Genomic DNA, 19,303 nt, shown 5'->3' with positions numbered 1-19,303 from the left:
TCGATTCACTGCTTATACAGTCTTTAACTGGTATTTAATATAATAGGTATGTGTGGAGCCTGAAGAGTTAGAGGGGGAAAGGCCTCGTCCTCAGGGTTCCTCTCCTGTTGAGGAATTCCCCGCCACAGAGAAATACTCAAAACAGGTAAGGCTACATTACACAAAACTCATAACTACAGTATAATATCCCAAATTCAGAACTGTTTAATGTTTTACTTAAGCCTCTAACTATTATCTATATAATACACCACATGCTATTTTGTCAGGCTGAAGGTGACTTCTATGACTCACCCAACAAGGGTTCCAAAAAAAGCAAAAGGATTGGTTTCGGCTCGCTGTTTGACAAGCGTTCCTCTGCCAAGATGAATCAAACAGAGGTCTGACACACCTAAAGTTCTCTGTAGTGAAAAATACAAATGATAGGGATTGTAAACACTGAGAAAACATGAATCAATTTCTAATTTACTTTGCATTCTGTTTCAGGATATGCAAAGTGATCAGTCAGAAATAATAGTGAAGACTGTAAAAGAAGTCTGTGCTGAGGGTTTGGTTGTAAGTGGAGGAAAAGACGGCATCTTCATCAAGGAAGTAAAACCAGAGTCGCCTGCCTCAAAGCATCTAAGTGTGAAAGAAGGTGAGGTTTTTCATTATAGCACATTTTACAGAACATTTCTGAAGTGAGAACACAGCTAAATTAGTTATTTCCTTTCTTTCTATCTTGTCTCTCAGGTGATCAGTTACTTAGTGCTACAGTATACTTCGATAATGTGTCATATGAAGACGCCCTCCAGATTCTTGAGCATGCTCAACCATATAAAGTGGCTTTTTGTCTAAAACGCAAACCACCGCCAGGAACCCAGGAAGATGCTGATACAATGAGACCAGATATAACCATTGTAATTACAATACTATTCATTATATACAGAATACCGCAAAGCTTCATCAGAGGTTTCACTGACGTTATATCTGTTTCATCAATGTTTGCAGGGTGAGGAAGCTGAGCAAGAAGACGAAGGAAGAGGACCAGAGATGAGAGGTCGAAGAAAGACAAAAAAGCAACATGATCGCATCTCTTGGCCCAAATTCCCCACCTTTAGCAAGGGTCGCAGGGCAAATTTTAAAAGATCTCACAGCACGTCAGAAGCAGAGGACCAGAGAAAATTAGAGATAAGTCCACCGACAAGTGACACAGAGTCTCCTCTTAAGTCTCCATTAAAGTCCCCAGATGGAAAAGAGAAGAAAAAGATGCACAAAATGAAACTTAAGAAGCGGGTGACAAGCCGCAGGAGCAAATCTGTTGAAGAAACCCAAGAAAACCAACAGGCGCTTGCAACTGATACTTTGGAGGTCATGGACAACCAAATTATTATGAATATAACCGAAGAGCAAGTGCCAGTGGTTAATGTGATAGAGAGCCCTAAGATATTGAATGAAGCTGAAAAAACCGACTTAACTAGAGCAAGAAATGAATATGCATTCCCGACTTTGCCAGCGACTGAATCACTGCATAAGTTTGAGCTCATGAGTGTGGACACCACATTGAAGACTTCTGATATTACAGTCGCTCTTGGAGATGATAGCAGAGAAAGGAGCGAGAAATCAGAACTGAAGGTTAGCGTTCCAGGAAAGGATGTGAAATATGAAATAGAAACAGAGAGCCAATTAAAATCCTCCACAAGTGGAATGAGAACTTTGGATCCATCAACATTCGACAATATTTTGGACAGTCCTAACGTATTATCAGAAACGGAACCAGTTGGACATCAAGTTGATTCCGATATCAGACCAATAAACAAAGATACTTTAGAAAAGACCCAAGAGTCAGGAAAAACAGACATGACTGTACCAAAAGTTGATGTTTCTGTTGACATGCCAGAGGTGGGACCAATAAGCAAATCACCAAGAATTGGCAGCGAAAAGAAAGAAAAAAACATTCTGGAAACAGAAAGTTACGGAATTCGAACCAGAGGTCCACTAGCAGACATAGCCACATCAAAGAGTCACTTTTCGAATGCTGTAAACAAACTAGACTTTACATCAGACACTTTTAGTTTTGGGATTCAAACAAGAGAGGACGAGGCCTCAACAGACACAAAGAAACCAATCACTCCAACACCAGTTATTTCTCAGCCAAAATCACATGTTCTGGCTGTGGACAGAAACAGGAAGAGTACTGGAGCTAGCACTGACATTGAATCAACATTTAAACTGCCTAAAGTAGATGTCTCTGAATTCGACCACCAAGAATCAATAACTGTAAAACAGAAAGACCCAACCAAAGTGCCTCTCTTCAAACGAGAGGAAATTGAGATTCCTGGTATGGAGGACAAAGCACCAAAAGCCAAAGTTAAGTCTCCTAGAATTAAAGAACAAAAAGTTGAGAAGATAATAAACATCTCAAAAGCAGAAAAGAAGCATGAACGGGGGAAACCAGAAGAGTTTAATGTTGAGGATGTAAAGGAAGCGGTATCAAAATTCCCTGCCTTTAAATTACCTGAAAGAGACATCACTGGAGTCCTTGTACAGAGAGAGGTCACAATCATGGAAATGAAGTCAGATAAGACTGGCACGACACCTAAAGGATCCCCTTGTAAAATTTCAAGTACAGAAATAAACATTAAGTTGCTTGACTCAATGGATAAAGAAAAGCAGAGACTTTCTCCAGTTGCTACAAAAGATCAAGCCTTCATATTACCGAAAATTGAACAAGTGCATCTTGATGAAACGGTTGTAACTGAGAGCAAAACAGAACACCAATCCAAAACTGGCAAAAAGTTAACAAAGGATGATAGGAAAAGTAAATCTCCAGATGCTAAATTCAAACTTCCAAAGCGTGAAGACATTGAAATACCAGGAATGGAAGCCATTGAACAATCAATTAAACCACAAAAAATCGGAACAGCCAAAGATACAGACACTCAAGGTGAGGTGGTGAAAGATTATACTGATACAGATATCAAAGCTGACAAAAATGTGCATGAAAAGAAATCAAAGAAATCAAAGGTATCATTGCCAAGTTTTGGAATCATGACACCCGACATTCGCTTCCCAGGATTTGCGATTGAATTACCAATAAAGACCACGTCATCTAAAAGTGATAGTGGTGCAATCAAGGAGATAAGAACTGAGGCAAAAATACCTCTTGATGAAGACCATATCAAAAAATCTCCTGCAGAAGCAACATTTGAAAAATCTCAAAAAGCACATGAGGGCGATCAGATGTTCCATCATGACGTTGGCACTGCTATTGTTAAGAAAACCTCAAAACAAGATGCTGAAGGAGAACTGAAGGCTGAAATCAAAAGCAAAGACACAGATTCCTCTCCACAGAAAAAGAAACCGGCTAAATTAAAAATGCCCAAAATTGGAGGGAAAATGAAAGGAACAGCTGAGGTCACTGCAAAAGAAGATGTTACAGTGCAAGACAAAGACATAATGGAGGTTGCATTAGATTCTGAGAAAAGAACACCTGAGACTGATCCAAAAGCATATAGTGCAGAAACAGACAAAAATTGGAGTAAAATAAAAATGCCAAGCATAGATGTTTCTGTTCCAAAAATGAAAATCCCTAAGGCAGAGGGAAAATCTAAGCAGGAGGAAACTGGGCTCTCAAAGTCTGAGGCTGTTGAAGGTGTTGAGGAACCTCGAGAGGACAGTGGATTTAAACTGATCAAGTTTGGTATCTCAATTCCAAAAGAGAAGACAGAAGAAGGTGGTCTATTACCAGACGAACCTGAAAAATCCACCATCAAGGTTAGTGGAAAAACTGAAGTGGAGCCATCTGAACTTACACAAGCTGAAATGAAAGAAGCAGAGTCTAAAATGAAGAAAAGGAAAATCTCGTTTCCTAAATTTGGATTCTCTAAATCAGATACTAAAGTACCTGATGCTGACATAACTCTCCCGGGCACACAACATGATGCTGATGGGACAGAACTAGATGTTGAAAGTAAGACCACAGAAGTAGAGTCTGAGTTTAAGGATTCAACAGATTCTCCCACAAAATTTAAACTTCCCACTATTAGGCTTCCCAAATTTGGAGTCTCATTTCCCAAGACATCTGATGCTGGGGCCGATATTCAAATGCCTGATGTCAGCACGGATGAAACTACAATGGATGTTGAATTGCCAGAAGCAAAACTGTCTGTAGAAGCAACAGCACAATCTGACAAGAAAGCCCCGGAAATCAATCTTAGTGTATCCAAACCTGAAGTTGACTTGTCTCTGCCTGAGGGAAAAGCAGAAATCAAAGGTTTTCAGAAAAAAGAAATAAAATCATCTGAGAAAATTTCATTTTCTAAACCAGATATTGATACTAGTCTGACTGACCATGACGTTGCGTTTTCAAAACAAGACATCAAAACTGCAGGAGTTGATGTCAGTCTTCCACAGGTTGATTTATCAATTCCAGAAGGTTCTGTGGAAATGAGAGAGCCTGATGTGAACCTCACAGTTTCAAAGGATGAGGCTAAACATAAAGATCTAACATATGGTGGTACACCAGTAAAGTTTAAACTTCCCTCTATCAGCTTACCCAAGTTTGGTGGAAAAACCTCTAAGATAGCTAAAGACATGCCAGAGATAGATATAGATATTGAAGAACCTGATATAAGCCTTCCAGAAACACAAATAAGCTTGAGACTGAAAGATGACAAAGACTCTTTTGAGACTACCGATGGTCAGTTTGTTAGGGTAGATATGAAGGATGAAGAAGCAAAGCTCAAAGAACAAACTGTTACACTGCCTAATTTTGGCATTACCCTTCCAAAGGTTGAAGCCCACAAGGCAGCTGATAGTACGGATAAAGAAGAATCAACTATAGAGCCATCAAATGCAAAGTCAGACCAGCCTGAGAAAGATCCAAGATCTCCAACAAAAATTAAACTTCCTACCATTAAATTCCCCACATTTGGAGTTTCATTTCCAAAATCAACAGATGCAGACTCTGACAATCAAATGCTTGAAGTCACCAAAGATGAACCTACAATGGAAATTAAAGCACCCGAAATTACTTTGGAGACTGAAGTATCCACATCAGTTGAAAAGCCAGATGTAAAAATTAGTGTGCCCAATCAAGAGTTGAAGAAACCCTCAATCAGTGTCGATTTGCCAAAGGCAGAAGGCTATATTACTTTTCCAGAGCCAGACCTTGGTGATCTGTCAGCTAAACCAGAAGTATCACAAGCCAAGCTAGAATGCAAAATTGATCAAAAAGTTGATTTAAAAGACACAGGTATGAAAATGAAAAAACCTGGCTTTTCACTTCCTAAATTCGGATTTTCTAAACCAGATATCAAGGCTCAGGAGATTGATGTCAATCTTGCACAAGTTGATACCTCTAAACCAAAGTCTGACCAAGCTGAGAAAGATCCAAGATCTCCAACAAAAGTTACACTTCCTACAATTAAATTCCCAAAATTTGGTGTCTCACTTCCAGAATCAACCGGTGCAGTCTCTGACAATCAAATGCCCGAAGTCACCAAAGATGAACCTACCTTGGAAATTAAAGCACCGAAAACCAAAATTACTATGGAGACTAAAGATTTATTTACATCAGTAGAAAGGCCAGATGTAAAAATTAGTGTGTCCAGTCAAGAGTTGAAGAAACCCACAATCAGTGTCGATCAGCCAAAGGTGGAAGGCTGTATTTCTTTATCAGAGGCAGAACTTGGTGAAATATCAGCTGAAGCAGAAGTATCACAAGGCAAACTAGAGTTCAAAATTGATCAAGAAGGTGATTTAAAAGACACAGGTATGAAAATGAAAAAAACAGGCTTTTCACTTCCTAAATTCGGATTTTCTAAACCAGATATCAAGGCTCCAGAGATTGATGTCAGTCTTGCACAAGCTGATACCGCTAAACCAAAGTCTGACCAGGCTGAGAAAGATCCAAGATCTCCAACAAAAATTACACTTCCTACAATTAAATTCCCAAAATTTGGTGTCTCACTTCCAGAATCAACAGATGCAGTCTCTGACATTCAAATGCCCGAAGTCACCAAAGATGAACCTACCTTGGAAGTTAAAGCACCGAAAACCAAAATTACTTTGGAGACTAAAGATGTATTTACATCAGTAGAAGGGCCAGATGTAAAAATTAGTGTGCCCAGTCAAGAGTTGAAGAAACCCACAATCAGTGTCGATCAGCCAAAGGTGGAGGGCTGTATTTCTTTACCAGAAGCAGAACTTGGTGATCTGTCAGCTGAAGCAGACGTATCACAAGCCAAACTAGAATTCAAAATTGATCAAGAAGGTGGTTTAAAAGACACAGGTATGAAAATGAAAAAAACAGGCTTTTCAATTCCTAAATTCGGATTTTCTAAACCAGATATCAAGGCTCCAGAGATTGATGTCAGTCTTGCACAAGTTGATACCTCTAAACCAGAGTCTGACCAGGCTGAGAAAGATCCAAGATCTCCAACAAAAATGAAACTTCCCACAATTAAATTCCCAGAATTTGGTGTCTCAATTCCAAAATCAACAGATGGAATCTCTGACAATCAAATGCCTGAAGTCACCAAAGATGAACCTACCATGGAAATTAAAGCACCAGAAACCAAACTGTCTACAGAGCTGCCATCATTACCTGAAATGAAAACCCCACATATGATTTTCAGTGTTTCCAAAGCCGAAGTTGATGTATCTGTTCCAGAGTTAGAAAAGGCTATTGATGCACACTCTGAAATCAAAAAAGAAAAGGTATTGTCTCCAGAGATTTCTAAACCAGAGATTAAAACTAGCCTTGAAGGCCATGGTCTTGATCAAGAGAAAGCTATCGAAGAATTGAAAGCGCAAGCCAAGAAACTTGAGGCAGAAGTCAAACTACCTTCAGGTTCAGTAGATGAAGTCAGCCTGGAGGCTAAACAAAAGGAGAGTGAATTTAAATTTAAAAAACGTAAATTTTCTTTTCCGAAATTTGGCTTTTCCAAATCTGACACTAAGGTCCCTGATGCTGACACTAGTCTTCAAAAAGAAGGAATATCTGTGCCTGACACTGAGATCAAAGAGACTGAAGTGACAATTTCTGCTCCAGAGGTTGAAGTTCAGTTGAAAGAAAAAAGTACTTCTGGTTCTCCATCTAAATTCAAGCTTTCAACAATTTCTTTCCCTAAATTTGACATTTCCATTTCAAAGACTGGGGAAGAATCTATTGCAAAAGCTGAGGATGATGCGCAGTCAGAAATAAAGGCAGCATCAGCAGTTGCATCACAAGATAAAGATACAGGAGCACAAGATACACAACCATCTAAATCAACTTTCGAAACCCAATCGGTGGATGTTGAAATTAAAACTAAAGACACTGATCCTGGAAGTCGTTTTATGAGGCCCAAATTTGAATTTTCATTCCCAAAGATAAAGGGACCAGAATTCAAAAAAGGTGCATTAAGAACAGATGCAGAAAAACCAGAGGTTTCACAGAAACATGACAAGGAGAGCGCTGAGGCAACAGCAAACATACCTGGGGCATCTGTGGATATGGAGGTAACGATGAAAACACCAAAAATGCCAAGCTCAGAGCATGATGTTTCTAAACAAGACATTAAAGCTCCAAAGTTTAAAGTTGAGAAGGGAGATACATCTATTGCAGTAGGTGAAGTGGATGCGAATCTTGAGTCTGACTTGAAAATTCAAACAACAGAGATGTTAAAAGATGATTCAACCACAGGAGGGTCACCAAGCAAATTCAAACTTCCTACTTTTAAACTACCCAAATTTGGAAGTTCATCTTCCAAAGTCAAAGCTGAAATAACAGATTTGAGGGGAGAGGAAATTACTTTGGAGACTGAAGTTGAAGGGCCAGATGTAAAAATCAGTGTGCCCAGTCAAGAGTTGAAGAAACCCACAATCAGTGTTGGTCAGCCAAAGGCGGAAGGCTGTATTTCTTTACCAGAGGCAGAACTTGGTGATCTACCAGCTAAAGCAGGAGTATCACAAGTCAAACTAGAAAGCAAAATTGATCAAGACACAGGTATGAAAACGAAAAAAACAGGCTTCTCACTTCCTAAATTCGGATTTTCTAAACCAGATATCAAGGCCCCAGAGATTGATATTAGTCTTCCACAAGTTGATACCTCTAAACCAGAAGGTGATGTGAAAATAAAAGAACAAAGTATGAATATCACAGTGTCAGATGTTGAGGATGATCAAAAAGACCCAACAAAATTTAAACTCCCCTCAATCAGCATCCCAAAGATTGGAGGACAAGCTACAAAGGAAGAGATAACTATGCCAGTTGTAGATGTTAAAGGACCTGAAGTGAGTGGTCCAGATGCACAAATAAAAATATCAGGTGAAGTCCCATCAGTAGATATTAAGGGACCTCATCTAGCCACAGAGGGTCAATCTGTAAATGTGGACTTAAATATCGAAGATGCTGAACTTGGAGGACAGGGGGGAAAGTTTAAGATGCCAAGGTTCGGTATTGGCCTTCCTGAAGTAAAAGGGTTTGATTTAAGTACATCCAAGACAGATGATATAACTAAAGTACAACAAATTGATATCAAAAAGCCAGAGATAACAACTGAGGGGATGGATCACCCACCAAAACAACAGTCTAAAGATCTAGAGGTGCATATGAAGACATCAGCTGAATTTGGGTTTACAAAACCACAATTAAAAGCCTCTGAAGTTGATGTAAGTATTCAAAAAACTGAAATCTCCATACCAGAAGGCAGTTTAGACATAGAAGGAGCAAATGTGGATATTAAAGTGTCAAAGACAGAGTCTGACCAAAAAGGTTCAACAATTTTTGGATCTCCAACAAAGTTCAAACTCCCGACAATAAGCTTCCCAAAATTTGGTGTTAAATCACAAAAAGCGGGAATAGACATTAATGCGACTGATTCAGAACTAGAGGGAATGGATATAAAGACAGACATTTCTAAACCTGATGTGAAATTAGAAGTACAGCAACCCAGTACTGAAGCTAAAGTTGAAGGGAGTGTAGACGTGCCTGAGGTTGATTCCAAAGGACTGCAAGTAAAAGTGAAGAGATCAAGCTTTTCGTTCCCCAAGTTTGGGTTTTCTAAACCAGACACTGCAACTCCAGAAGTAAATATCAGTGTACCAAAGGCTGAAATATCCATACCAGAGGTCAATCTACCTGTAAAAGATCAAAAGGCAGAAGTCACACTCCCTGGAATAGAGGTTGAACAAAAAGATCTAACAATTGTTACTTCACCAACCAAATTTAAATTGCCAGAAGTTAACATGCCAAAATTTGGAGTCAAAACTTCAAAAGGTACAGTAAGTTTACCATCAGCAGATAAGGACATAAAAGGAATTGAAATCACTGCTCATAAACCAGACATCAAGGTGTCAGGTCAGGTACCAAAAATGGATTTAGATGCAAAAGAAATGGAGACCGATATACATGCCACAATAATGGAAACTGACATTCATCTAGTGGAGGGAAAAGTAATACTACCCCAACCTGATGTTGACATCCAAGGAATATCCATTGAAGGCAAAGCAGAAATGCCTGAAGTTGACATGAAAGGACATGATGTGAAACTGAAGATGCCAAGCTTTTCAATTCCAAAATTTGGATTTTCAAAGCCAGATATAAAGGGACAAGACATTGATGCCAGTCAACCAAAGGTGTCAGGTCAAATACCAAAAATTGACTTGGATGCAAAAGAAATAGAGACTGATATTCATGCCACAATAAAGGAAACTGACGTTCATCTAGTGGAGGGAAAAGTAATACTACCCCAACCTGATGTTAAAGTTCAAGGCATATCCATTGAAGGCAAAGCAGATGTGCCTGAAGTTGACATGAAAGGACATGATGTAAAACTGAAGAAGCCAGGTTTTTCATTTCCAAAATTTGGTTTTTCAAAGCCAGATATTAAGGGGCAAGACATTGATTCCAGTCAACCAAAGTTGTCAGGTCAAATACCAAAAATTGACTTAGATGTAAAAGAAATAGAGACTGATATACATGCCACATTAAAGGAAACAGACATTCATCTAGTGGAAGGAAAAGTAGTACTACCCCAACCTGATGTTGACATCCAAGGCATATCCATTGAAGGCAAAGCAGAAATGCCTGAAGTTGACTTGAAAGGACATGATGTAAAACTGAAGAAGCCAAGCTTTTCATTTCCAAAATTTGGTTTTTCACAGCCAGATATTAAGGGGCAAGACATTGATGCCAGTCAACCAAAGGTGTCAGGTCAAATACCAAAAATTGACTTGGATGCAAAAGAAATAGAGACTGATATTCATGCCACAATAAAGGAAACTGATGTTCATCTAGTGGAGGGAAAAGTAATACTACCCCAACCTGATGTTAAAGTTCAAGGCATATCCATTGAAGGCAAAGCAGATGTGCCTGAAGTTGACATGAAAGGACATGATGTAAAACTGAAGAAGCCAGGTTTTTCATTTCCAAAATTTGGTTTTTCAAAGCCAGATATTAAGGGGCAAGACATTGATTCCAGTCAACCAAAGTTGTCAGGTCAAATACCAAAAATTGACTTAGATGTAAAAGAAATAGAGACTGATATGCATGCCACATTAAAGGAAACTGACATTCATCTAGTGGAAGGAAAAGTAGTACTACCCCAACCTGATGTTGACATCCAAGGCATATCCATTGAAGGCAAAGCAGAAATGCCTGAAGTTGACTTGAAAGGACATGATGTAAAACTGAAGAAGCCAAGCTTTTCATTTCCAAAATTTGGTTTTTCAAAGCCAGATATTAAGGGGCAAGACATTGATGCCAGTCAACCAAAGGTGTCAGGCCAAATACCAAAAATTGACTTGGATGCAAAAGAAATAGAGACTGATATTCATGCCACAATAAAGGAAACTGATGTTCATCTAGTGGAGGGAAAAGTAATACTACCCCAACCTGATGTTGACATCCAAGGCATATCCATTGAAGGCAAAGCAGATGTGCCTGAAGTTGACATGAAAGGACATGATGTAAAACTGAAGAAGCCAGGTTTTTCATTTCCAAAATTTGGTTTTTCAAAGCCAGATATTAAGGGGCAAGACATTGATTCCAGTCAACCAAAGTTGTCAGGTCAAATACCAAAAATTGACTTAGATGTAAAAGAAATAGAGACTGATATACATGCCACATTAAAGGAAACAGACATTCATCTAGTGGAAGGAAAAGTAGTACTACCCCAACCTGATGTTGACATCCAAGGCATATCCATTGAAGGCAAAGCAGAAATGCTTGAAGTTGACTTGAAAGGACATGATGTAAAACTGAAGAAGCCAAGCTTTTCATTTCCAAAATTTGGGTTTTCAAAGCCAGATATTAAAGGGAAAGATATTGATGCCAGTCAACCAAAGGTGTCAGGTCAAATACCAAAAATTGACTTAGATGTAAAAGAAATAGAGACTGATATACATGCCACAATAAAGGAAACTGACGTTCATCTAGTGGAAGGAAAAGTAGTCCTACCCCAACCTGATGTTGACATCCAAGGCATATCCTTTGAAGGCAAAGCAGAAATGCCTGAAGTTGACTTGAAAGGACATGATGTAAAACTGAAGAAGCCCAGCTTTTCACTCCCAAAATTTGGTTTTTCAAAGCCAGATATTAAGGGACACAGAGTTGATGTCAGTCAACCAAAGGTAGATGTGTCTATGCAAGAAGGCAAAATACCTGTGAAAGTTGAAGGTGCAGAAATCACCATCACAGATGACATGAGCAAACAAGGAGATACAACAACAACATTTAAGCTGCCCACAATCAACCTTCCAAAGTTTGGACTCAAATATCCTAAAGCTACAGCTGATATTCCAGCAGCTGAAGTAGATATCAAAGAACCTGAAATCAGTTTCCCAGAAAAAGGAGAGATACAAACTACTGTAACAAAAACAAACATAGATATTAAAGGGCCATCTGTCGATGTGGACATTAAGGTCAAAGAGACTGACACTGATGGGACAGGGAGTAAGATCAAGCTGCCAGAATTTGGAATTGGCATGCCAAAATCAAAGAAGACAGAGATAGAGGGCAAAGAAATAAACATAGAGATTGGCCAGGTCAGAAAGTTAGATATACAACAGCCCACTGTTGAAATTCAAAATGTGACCATCGAGGGGGAAACAGATAATGTTGAAGTTGACTCAAAAGGGCTGAAAGTGAAGCTTCCCAAATTGGGATTTTCAAAACCAGATCTTAAGGCTCCTGAAGTTGATATGAGTCTACCTAAAGCTGACTTGGGCACATCAGTGGGAAATGTTGAAGTTTCAGTGCAATCTGCAGATATTATATTACCAGAACAAGAACCGGATTCGAAGGAGGACACTTTTGGCTCTCCAACCAGATTCAAACTTCCAACAATCAATTTCCCAAAATTTGGAACCAAAGCATCAAAGGACACAGTGGATATACCTACAGCACATGTGGACATCAAAGCACCTGAAGTAAGCCTTCCTGATAAGAAGTTTGACATGTCAGGAGAAGTGTCAAGTGTTGAAATGAAAGGACCAACAGTTAAAGATCCATCCATTGAGATAAACATTAAAGGAGATGATAAAGAGCAACAAGAGGGCAAATTTAAGGTTCCAAAATTCGGGATTGCTCTTCCGACAATTAAAGGTCCAGACAGTGACAAAGGGCTTAAGAAAGCCGTGACTGAAACAGAAGTGAAAATGTCAGGGGATGTATCATCTATAGACAAGAAAGAGCTCAAGTTACCCAAAGGATCAGTGGATGTGGAGGTTAAAGGTCCTGAACTTGAAGTGGAAAAAAGTAAAATCAAACTACCACAATTTGGAATTTCTCTAGAAGCATCGAAAAGTCCAGAAATTGACATAAGTGTTTCAAAAGTAGAGGTTTCTCAACCTGAGGTTAAAGAATCTTTTACAGTAAAAGATGTTGTGGTTGAGGAACCAGCAGATTTTGATATGACTTCTAAGGAACTTAGTGTAAAAATGAAGAAACCAAGCTTTGGTTTTCCAAAAATGGGATTTTCAAAATCCGACGGCAAGGCCCAATATATTCAAGCCAGTGAAATGGCAGCAGATATGTCCTTGCCAGAGGGCACTATAGAAATAGGAGAAAGTGAAAAAGAGGGCAAAACTGAATTAACAAGTCCACAATTCGGCTCGCCAACAAAATTCAAACTCCCAACAATAAAATTACCCAAATTTGGCGTTTCTACTCCAAAGGTCTCTATTGATGCAGCAAAGGCTGATTCTGAAACCAAGGAAATTAAAGTTAGTTCTGTGGATTATGAGATAGAGACATCAAAGGTGGTTCCATCAGGGGATATCAAAGGCAAAACTGCAGAGATTGCAACCCCATCTATTGATATTAACATAAAAGAAAAAGAGCTTAGTCAAGAGGGACAGGAAATTAAATTTAAACTTCCAAAATTTGGGATTTCGTTACCCAAAGTAAAAGGTCCTGAGGTGACCGTAATTACAAAAGAGGCAAAGACAAAAACACCAGAAATTGGAATCACTGGACCAGAAATTAATGTCGCAGCAGAAGATGCAAGTCTCCCAAAAGTAGACATGGCTTTAGAGGGAAGTTCCACCCTTGAAAAAAAAGAGGTTGAGACAGAGTTGAAAGATACAGCTGTTTCAGGTTCTCCAAGTAAATTCAAACTGCCTACTTTTAAAATGCCAAAATTTGGAACTTCTCAAAAAACATCTGATGCAAAAGTAAAAGTAACAGAGGTAGATGTACGAGACACTGACCAAAATATTGAAGACAAGCCTGTACAAATGTCTAAAGAACTACAAAAAGAGGGTGAAATTAAAGAAACCACTGAACAGCCTCCAGAGGCTGCTGCTAAAAACCTGGATGGGGACAAAGGCTCCCCAAGTAAATTTAAGCTTCCTACTATAAAAATGCCAAAGATCAGCATTTCGAGAACAAAATCTCAGGAAGAAAAAGAGGATGCTACCACCAAAGCGGATGCTCCAGATGCTCAAACAGAACCCAAAGATGATACTCAAGGGGCTGGAAAATCACCCAAATTTACAATGCCTTCTCTGGAGGATGTTCTCAGAGGCTTTGAAGTTGAATTTAATGTTCCAACAATAGAGGAAATGGAAGCGCAAAAGGACAAACCGTCTGTTAAGCAAGATCAGGAGGCTGGAGCAAAAGTTGAGGAACCAGCACCAGCAGAACTTAAGGACAAAGGAGCTCAGGAGAAATCAAAGTTCAAATTCAAATTTCCAAAATTAGGATTCAGCCAGTCTTCAGATGAAAGCGATAAGTTGGTTGACGCTAAGATTGAAGAAAGTGAAAAGCAACTGGAGGCTTCAGAAGATCAGAAAGCAACTGTTAGCAAAGAACAAGCAAAAACTGAGAAAGGCAGCTGGTTCAAGTTCTCATTTTCTTCTCCAACCAAAACTGCAAAAACTGATGAGAAAGAAATAATCCAACCACCGGAAGAGGCTGAGAAGCCTGATGAGAAAGTTGAGAAAGAATCAAGCAAGCCACCCGAGGAACCTGAGAAGACCTCGCTCAGCGAGGCTATGGAGGAAAACCTAAGTCCAACACTGTCACTGAAGTCATCTGAAGCTTTTGCAGATATAAGTTCTACAGTAACCACAGAGCAGACCTCACCCACAAAAGTCAAAGTGAAATATGCTGAACCCACTGCCACCGTTGGGGTCAATGATGCACAAAGTGACGTTGTGACTTCAACAGCCAGATGTGAACTGATATCAATGGAGCCTCACCAGCCAGAGAAAGTCAACATCCCCTTCTCATCAGATATGTCCTCAGACTCAGTGGACACTCTGAAACAGATGTCAGGGGAAATTCATGTTATCACAACAAACATACAAGCTATACCAGAAACACAGCAAGCCTCAATCCTTACTAATTTGGATGCGCATGGAATTCACGCCTCGCCTTTACAAGTAACACTAGGCTCAGACTCAGTGTTGACAGTGGAGGAAACCAGAGTGCAAAGTGGGATGCACACATTGGTGGAAAGGCATGTTGTGAAAGAAACCTTACATGATGACAAAGAGACAATACTTGTGACACACAGAACACGTGTATTTGAAGGTGACTCTGCAGAACCTATTTCTGATGAGACAGCTTCTTCAATTCGTAGGCTAAAAGATACAGTACACTTTGAGAAAATGAGGTTTTTTGACAGTGTAGCAACAACTGAAAAAGTCACAATAGTGAGCTCTGAAACATCTCTAAGACATATGGATTCCTCCACCGATGAGAATGAGGGGAAATGAACATGAGATATGGCTGAGTTGATTTTATGCTTTTGAATGTATGTTTCAGTGTTCTCTTATATACTCATATAAGCCAGCTGAATTGTAATGCTAGAAGTAAAAGAGCGCTGATACTTATGAACATATCACAGAATATTGTTTAGCTAACAGAGATGTTAAGCTTAAAAGACTTTTAAAAATCTATATCCACTGGAAAAATGTGTATGTACATGGGATAATAGGAAAAAAACTATTATTATTTTATGTGTGGGTTGTCAGTGTGCTTTATTGTAAAACTGATATCTTGGGAATATGTTTATAGTACAAACTTGGTAATCAAGCAAACACCATTTAAACAGATATATTCACAGATAAAATTAATTATAAAGGTGATGTGGCTTTTAAAGACTGTTGACAGTATCACATATTGAAGCATTTGTTTCTTTAGGGTTATTTATTTTGTCAAAGCTATATAATTGCATTATAATTCTGTTTCTGCAGCACTGGGAAAAAAATGAAAACATTACAGTATGTAAATATGTTTTACTCACCCAAAAGCATTTGCACCAATGGTATGTTGGATTTAATGGACTTGCAAAACACACAATGCATATTTTAAAATACAAACCATTTTCTTAATCAGCAATTACTTTTCTTTTAACACATATAGTCAAAGTAATCAAATTAATGTTGTAAGAGAAACACTTTAACTGGTTGCTGCAAAAGAAATAAAAAGTAAAAAATATGCTCCCTGTCTCTGATTTATTGTGTGAACATGTACGCAACAAAAGAAAACATTTGAGCAGATTAAAAGATACCGTATATCATGTGATCAGTAGAAAATTTTGATAGGATATGTTATTCTCTGGTATCACTAATTAGTTTTAAAATATAATAAAAGGCTACTATACATAATAATACTAATATAGATCAATATAAGTATATTTTGTCAAGTTATAATTCGCTAAGATCATACTAATAACTCAATAACTCTGATCATGTTATGAAACGTATTAGCATTAAAGAAATAGTTCACTTTCAGAACAAAGATTTACATATAATGTACTAGCCCCCTTCACTGTAAAAAGTTTTCACCAGATTCAACTTAAAAACCTAAGTTCAGCAGCTGTCTTAAAATTTTAAGTTAAATCAGCTTAAGAATACAAGTCATTTTAACTTATTACAATAAAAAGGAGTTGATTTAACTTGTGAGTTGAAATGACTTAAGTTGATTTAACTTAAAATTTTAAGGCAGCTGCTAAACTTAAGTTTTTAAGTTGAAACTGGTGAAACTTTTGACAGTGTTGTCATCTAAGATGTTCATGTCTTTCTTTCTTCAGTTGTAAAGAAATTATGTTTTTTTGTGGAAAACATTTCAGGATTTCTCTCCATATAATGGCCTTCTATGGTGCCCCCGAGTTTGAACTTCCAAAATGCAATTTAAATCAGCTTCAGCTACATGTTTCCAGCCGAGGAAGAAGGGTCTTATCTGTTCTATAAACAATCGGTTATTTTCTAAAAACATTTACAATTTATTAGTGGTGGGCCGTTATCGGCGTTAACGTGTTGCGTTAAGGTGAGACTTTTATCGGGCGATAAAAAAAATATCGCCGTTAATCTATTCTCAAAATTGGGTTGGGAGCTGGGTCTAAACTACGCAAGCTATGATGACTTTCACCTTGATAGTTTAACGCGGATGTATACCAAAGACTATAGAATATGGTCGCACGTTTATGTCTCCTCCGCCAAAACACAGACGGGATCACGTCGTCCTCCATTCATAAAAACCAAATCTACTATAGCGCGAAATGCCACGTAAACTCGTCGTTTTTTGGATTCATAAATCAAATATGGTCTGTCACTTAATTCAAATTGCGATATGGACTAGTGTCTGTGAAAACTGAAATGCAAAAAGACCATTTTAATATGAATCCGGTATGTTCCGTTTGCCTAGCTGTATGTATGAAATTCATACTATGAATGGTGGAGACACGCTTTTACTACACGCATACTGAAACACACGTGACGCTCCCGGTAATTTTTGGCATTTGCATCTCACATGAACAGATAAACTCAATCTCCAAAACTGCTGTGAGTGTCACTTTTACCGTTTCATTTGAGAAAACTCGCATCATGTCATACTGTATACACAGAAACTTCACGGCAACCTGTCAAAATAAAAGTACGGTGTAACATGTTTAGTCATTATTTGGGTAGCACACATATTCTGAATGCCTTCATCAGAATTCAAATTAGCCATTTTAATCTAGATTAATCTAGATTAATTCCAAGATTTAATCTAGATTAATCTAGATTAAAAAAATTAATCTATGCCCACCCCTACAATTTATATACTTTTTAATCTCTACACAGAGTACACAAAGAGTTAGACAAGACGAGCATTTGAGTTTGAAAAGTATTTTTTTTAGAAAATAACCGTTCGTTTTGCTAGTTCCCTAGGTCCTCGGTCGTGATCGTTTAGAGCAGTGTTTCTCAACTCCAGTCCTCGGGACCCACTGCTCTGCACATTTTGTATGTTTCTGAGTCTGACACACTCAGTTCAGTTCATGAATCTTTCTACTAATGAGCTGATGATCAAAATCAGGTGCCTTAAATGAGGAAGACATACAAAATGTGCAGAGCAGTGGGTCCCGAGGACTGGAGTTGAGAAACACTGGTTTAGAGCACTCTGAAGCTGCATTTTGGAGGTTCAAACTCGGGGGCACCATAGCAGTCCATTATATTTTGAAAAATCATGAAATGTTTTCCTGAAAAAACATAATTTCCTTAGCACTGAAGAAAGAAAGACATGAACATCTTGAATGAGAAGAGGGTGAGTACATTATCTGTAAATTTTGTTTTGAAAGTGAACTACTCCTTTAATGTGAACTCCACAGAGTATTTTTACAACAGCATATTGGTGACACTAAACAATGCCACTGAACCGAATTAAACTCGCATATTTTGCGGATTACTGCTGCTGAAAATGGTCAATTATTGTCATGTTTTGGGCTATAAACTGCTAATCGGTCAGACCGGCACAAAAATTTGGAGTACTATAGACCAGTGGTTCTCAATCCTGGTCCTGGGGGACCCCTGCTCTGCACGTTTTGCATGTCTCCCTTATTTAACACACCTGATTGAGATCATCAGCTCATTAGGAGAGAGATCCATGAACTGAACTAACAAGCTGAAGATCTCAATCAGGTGTGTTAAATAACAGAGACATGCAAAATGTGCAGAGCAGGGGTCAGGGGAGTTGCTAGACCTAAAACTCTACTGGGGCACAGGACCCCATTACTCGTTAATTCAGTTGTTACATGTAGTTTAATGTCTTTATTTTGGGATTATCAACATAAATTATAACTCAAATTTGAGATTTTACTGGGGCACAGCATATTTTTACTGGGGCACGTGCCCCAGTAAAAAGGGTCTAGCAACGCCCCTGGCAGGGGTCCTCCAGGACTAGGATTGAGAACCACTGCTATAGACTACCAAAGGTTATAACAAATTAAGGAGAAGAGTGCAAAAACTGTCTGAGGAACAAAAGTTGTGGTTGGCCAAACCAGGATTTCCAGGGTAAGACTATTGACAAAATTTGTGTTTGTTCTTTTTATTTCTGGTCAGGTAGGTGAAATATTAGGCTAGTTTCTTAATTAATATACGTATTTTTATCACCTAATAACTTCAGCTTGTCAAAATATTGCGCCTTTTCCTTCTTACGATGTGCTTCTCTAATGTAATTTAGCAGCTTCCACATGATTTTTTTTCTGTGGTTAACATAAATTTGCAGAACAACACATTCAGTAGTACATTAACCTGCAATCCATGCTGTTGTTTACTCCAACATGGACGCGTATCCGGGTAACTGACCAAACCATGACATTAATTTAATTCACACAGGCCTACCTCAATTTGCACTTTTTGAGAAAAAAAACTTTTCAGGTCTCTCATAACCCTCAATTTTTCTAGTTATATTAAATTTAAATATATATTTTGCCTGTAGTTTAACTAAGGTCTAATAAAATGTGATCCCATTTACCCCTCATATCGCAATAAAATATCGATATTGTGTGGACAGTGGGAAATATTGTAGTATGAATTTTAGCTCATATTGCATACCCTTAGTGCAAAGTCA

At 38.4% G+C, this 19,303-nt stretch overlaps 1 protein-coding gene across 1 annotated transcript; it reads left to right on the top strand.

Moving 5' to 3' along the window:
• The first annotated feature begins 347 nt into the window (after window positions 1–347).
• Window positions 348–15,910, top strand: LOC141325479 (uncharacterized). Its single transcript, XM_073834196.1, has 7 exons — window positions 348–377; window positions 484–634; window positions 730–896; window positions 988–4,817; window positions 6,369–7,482; window positions 7,567–9,348; window positions 11,359–15,910. Exons 1-7 carry the CDS (start codon window positions 363–365, stop codon window positions 15,184–15,186), a joined length of 10,887 nt encoding a protein of 3,628 aa, XP_073690297.1. The 5' UTR covers window positions 348–362; the 3' UTR covers window positions 15,187–15,910.
• The last annotated feature ends 3,393 nt before the right edge of the window (window positions 15,911–19,303 follow it).

Source organism: Garra rufa, chromosome 2 (assembly GCF_049309525.1).
Source record: "Garra rufa chromosome 2, GarRuf1.0, whole genome shotgun sequence".
NCBI lineage: Eukaryota > Metazoa > Chordata > Actinopteri > Cypriniformes > Cyprinidae > Garra > Garra rufa.
Note: the sequence above shows the minus strand (reverse complement) of the source record. Positions and strands in the feature narration are given on the sequence as shown.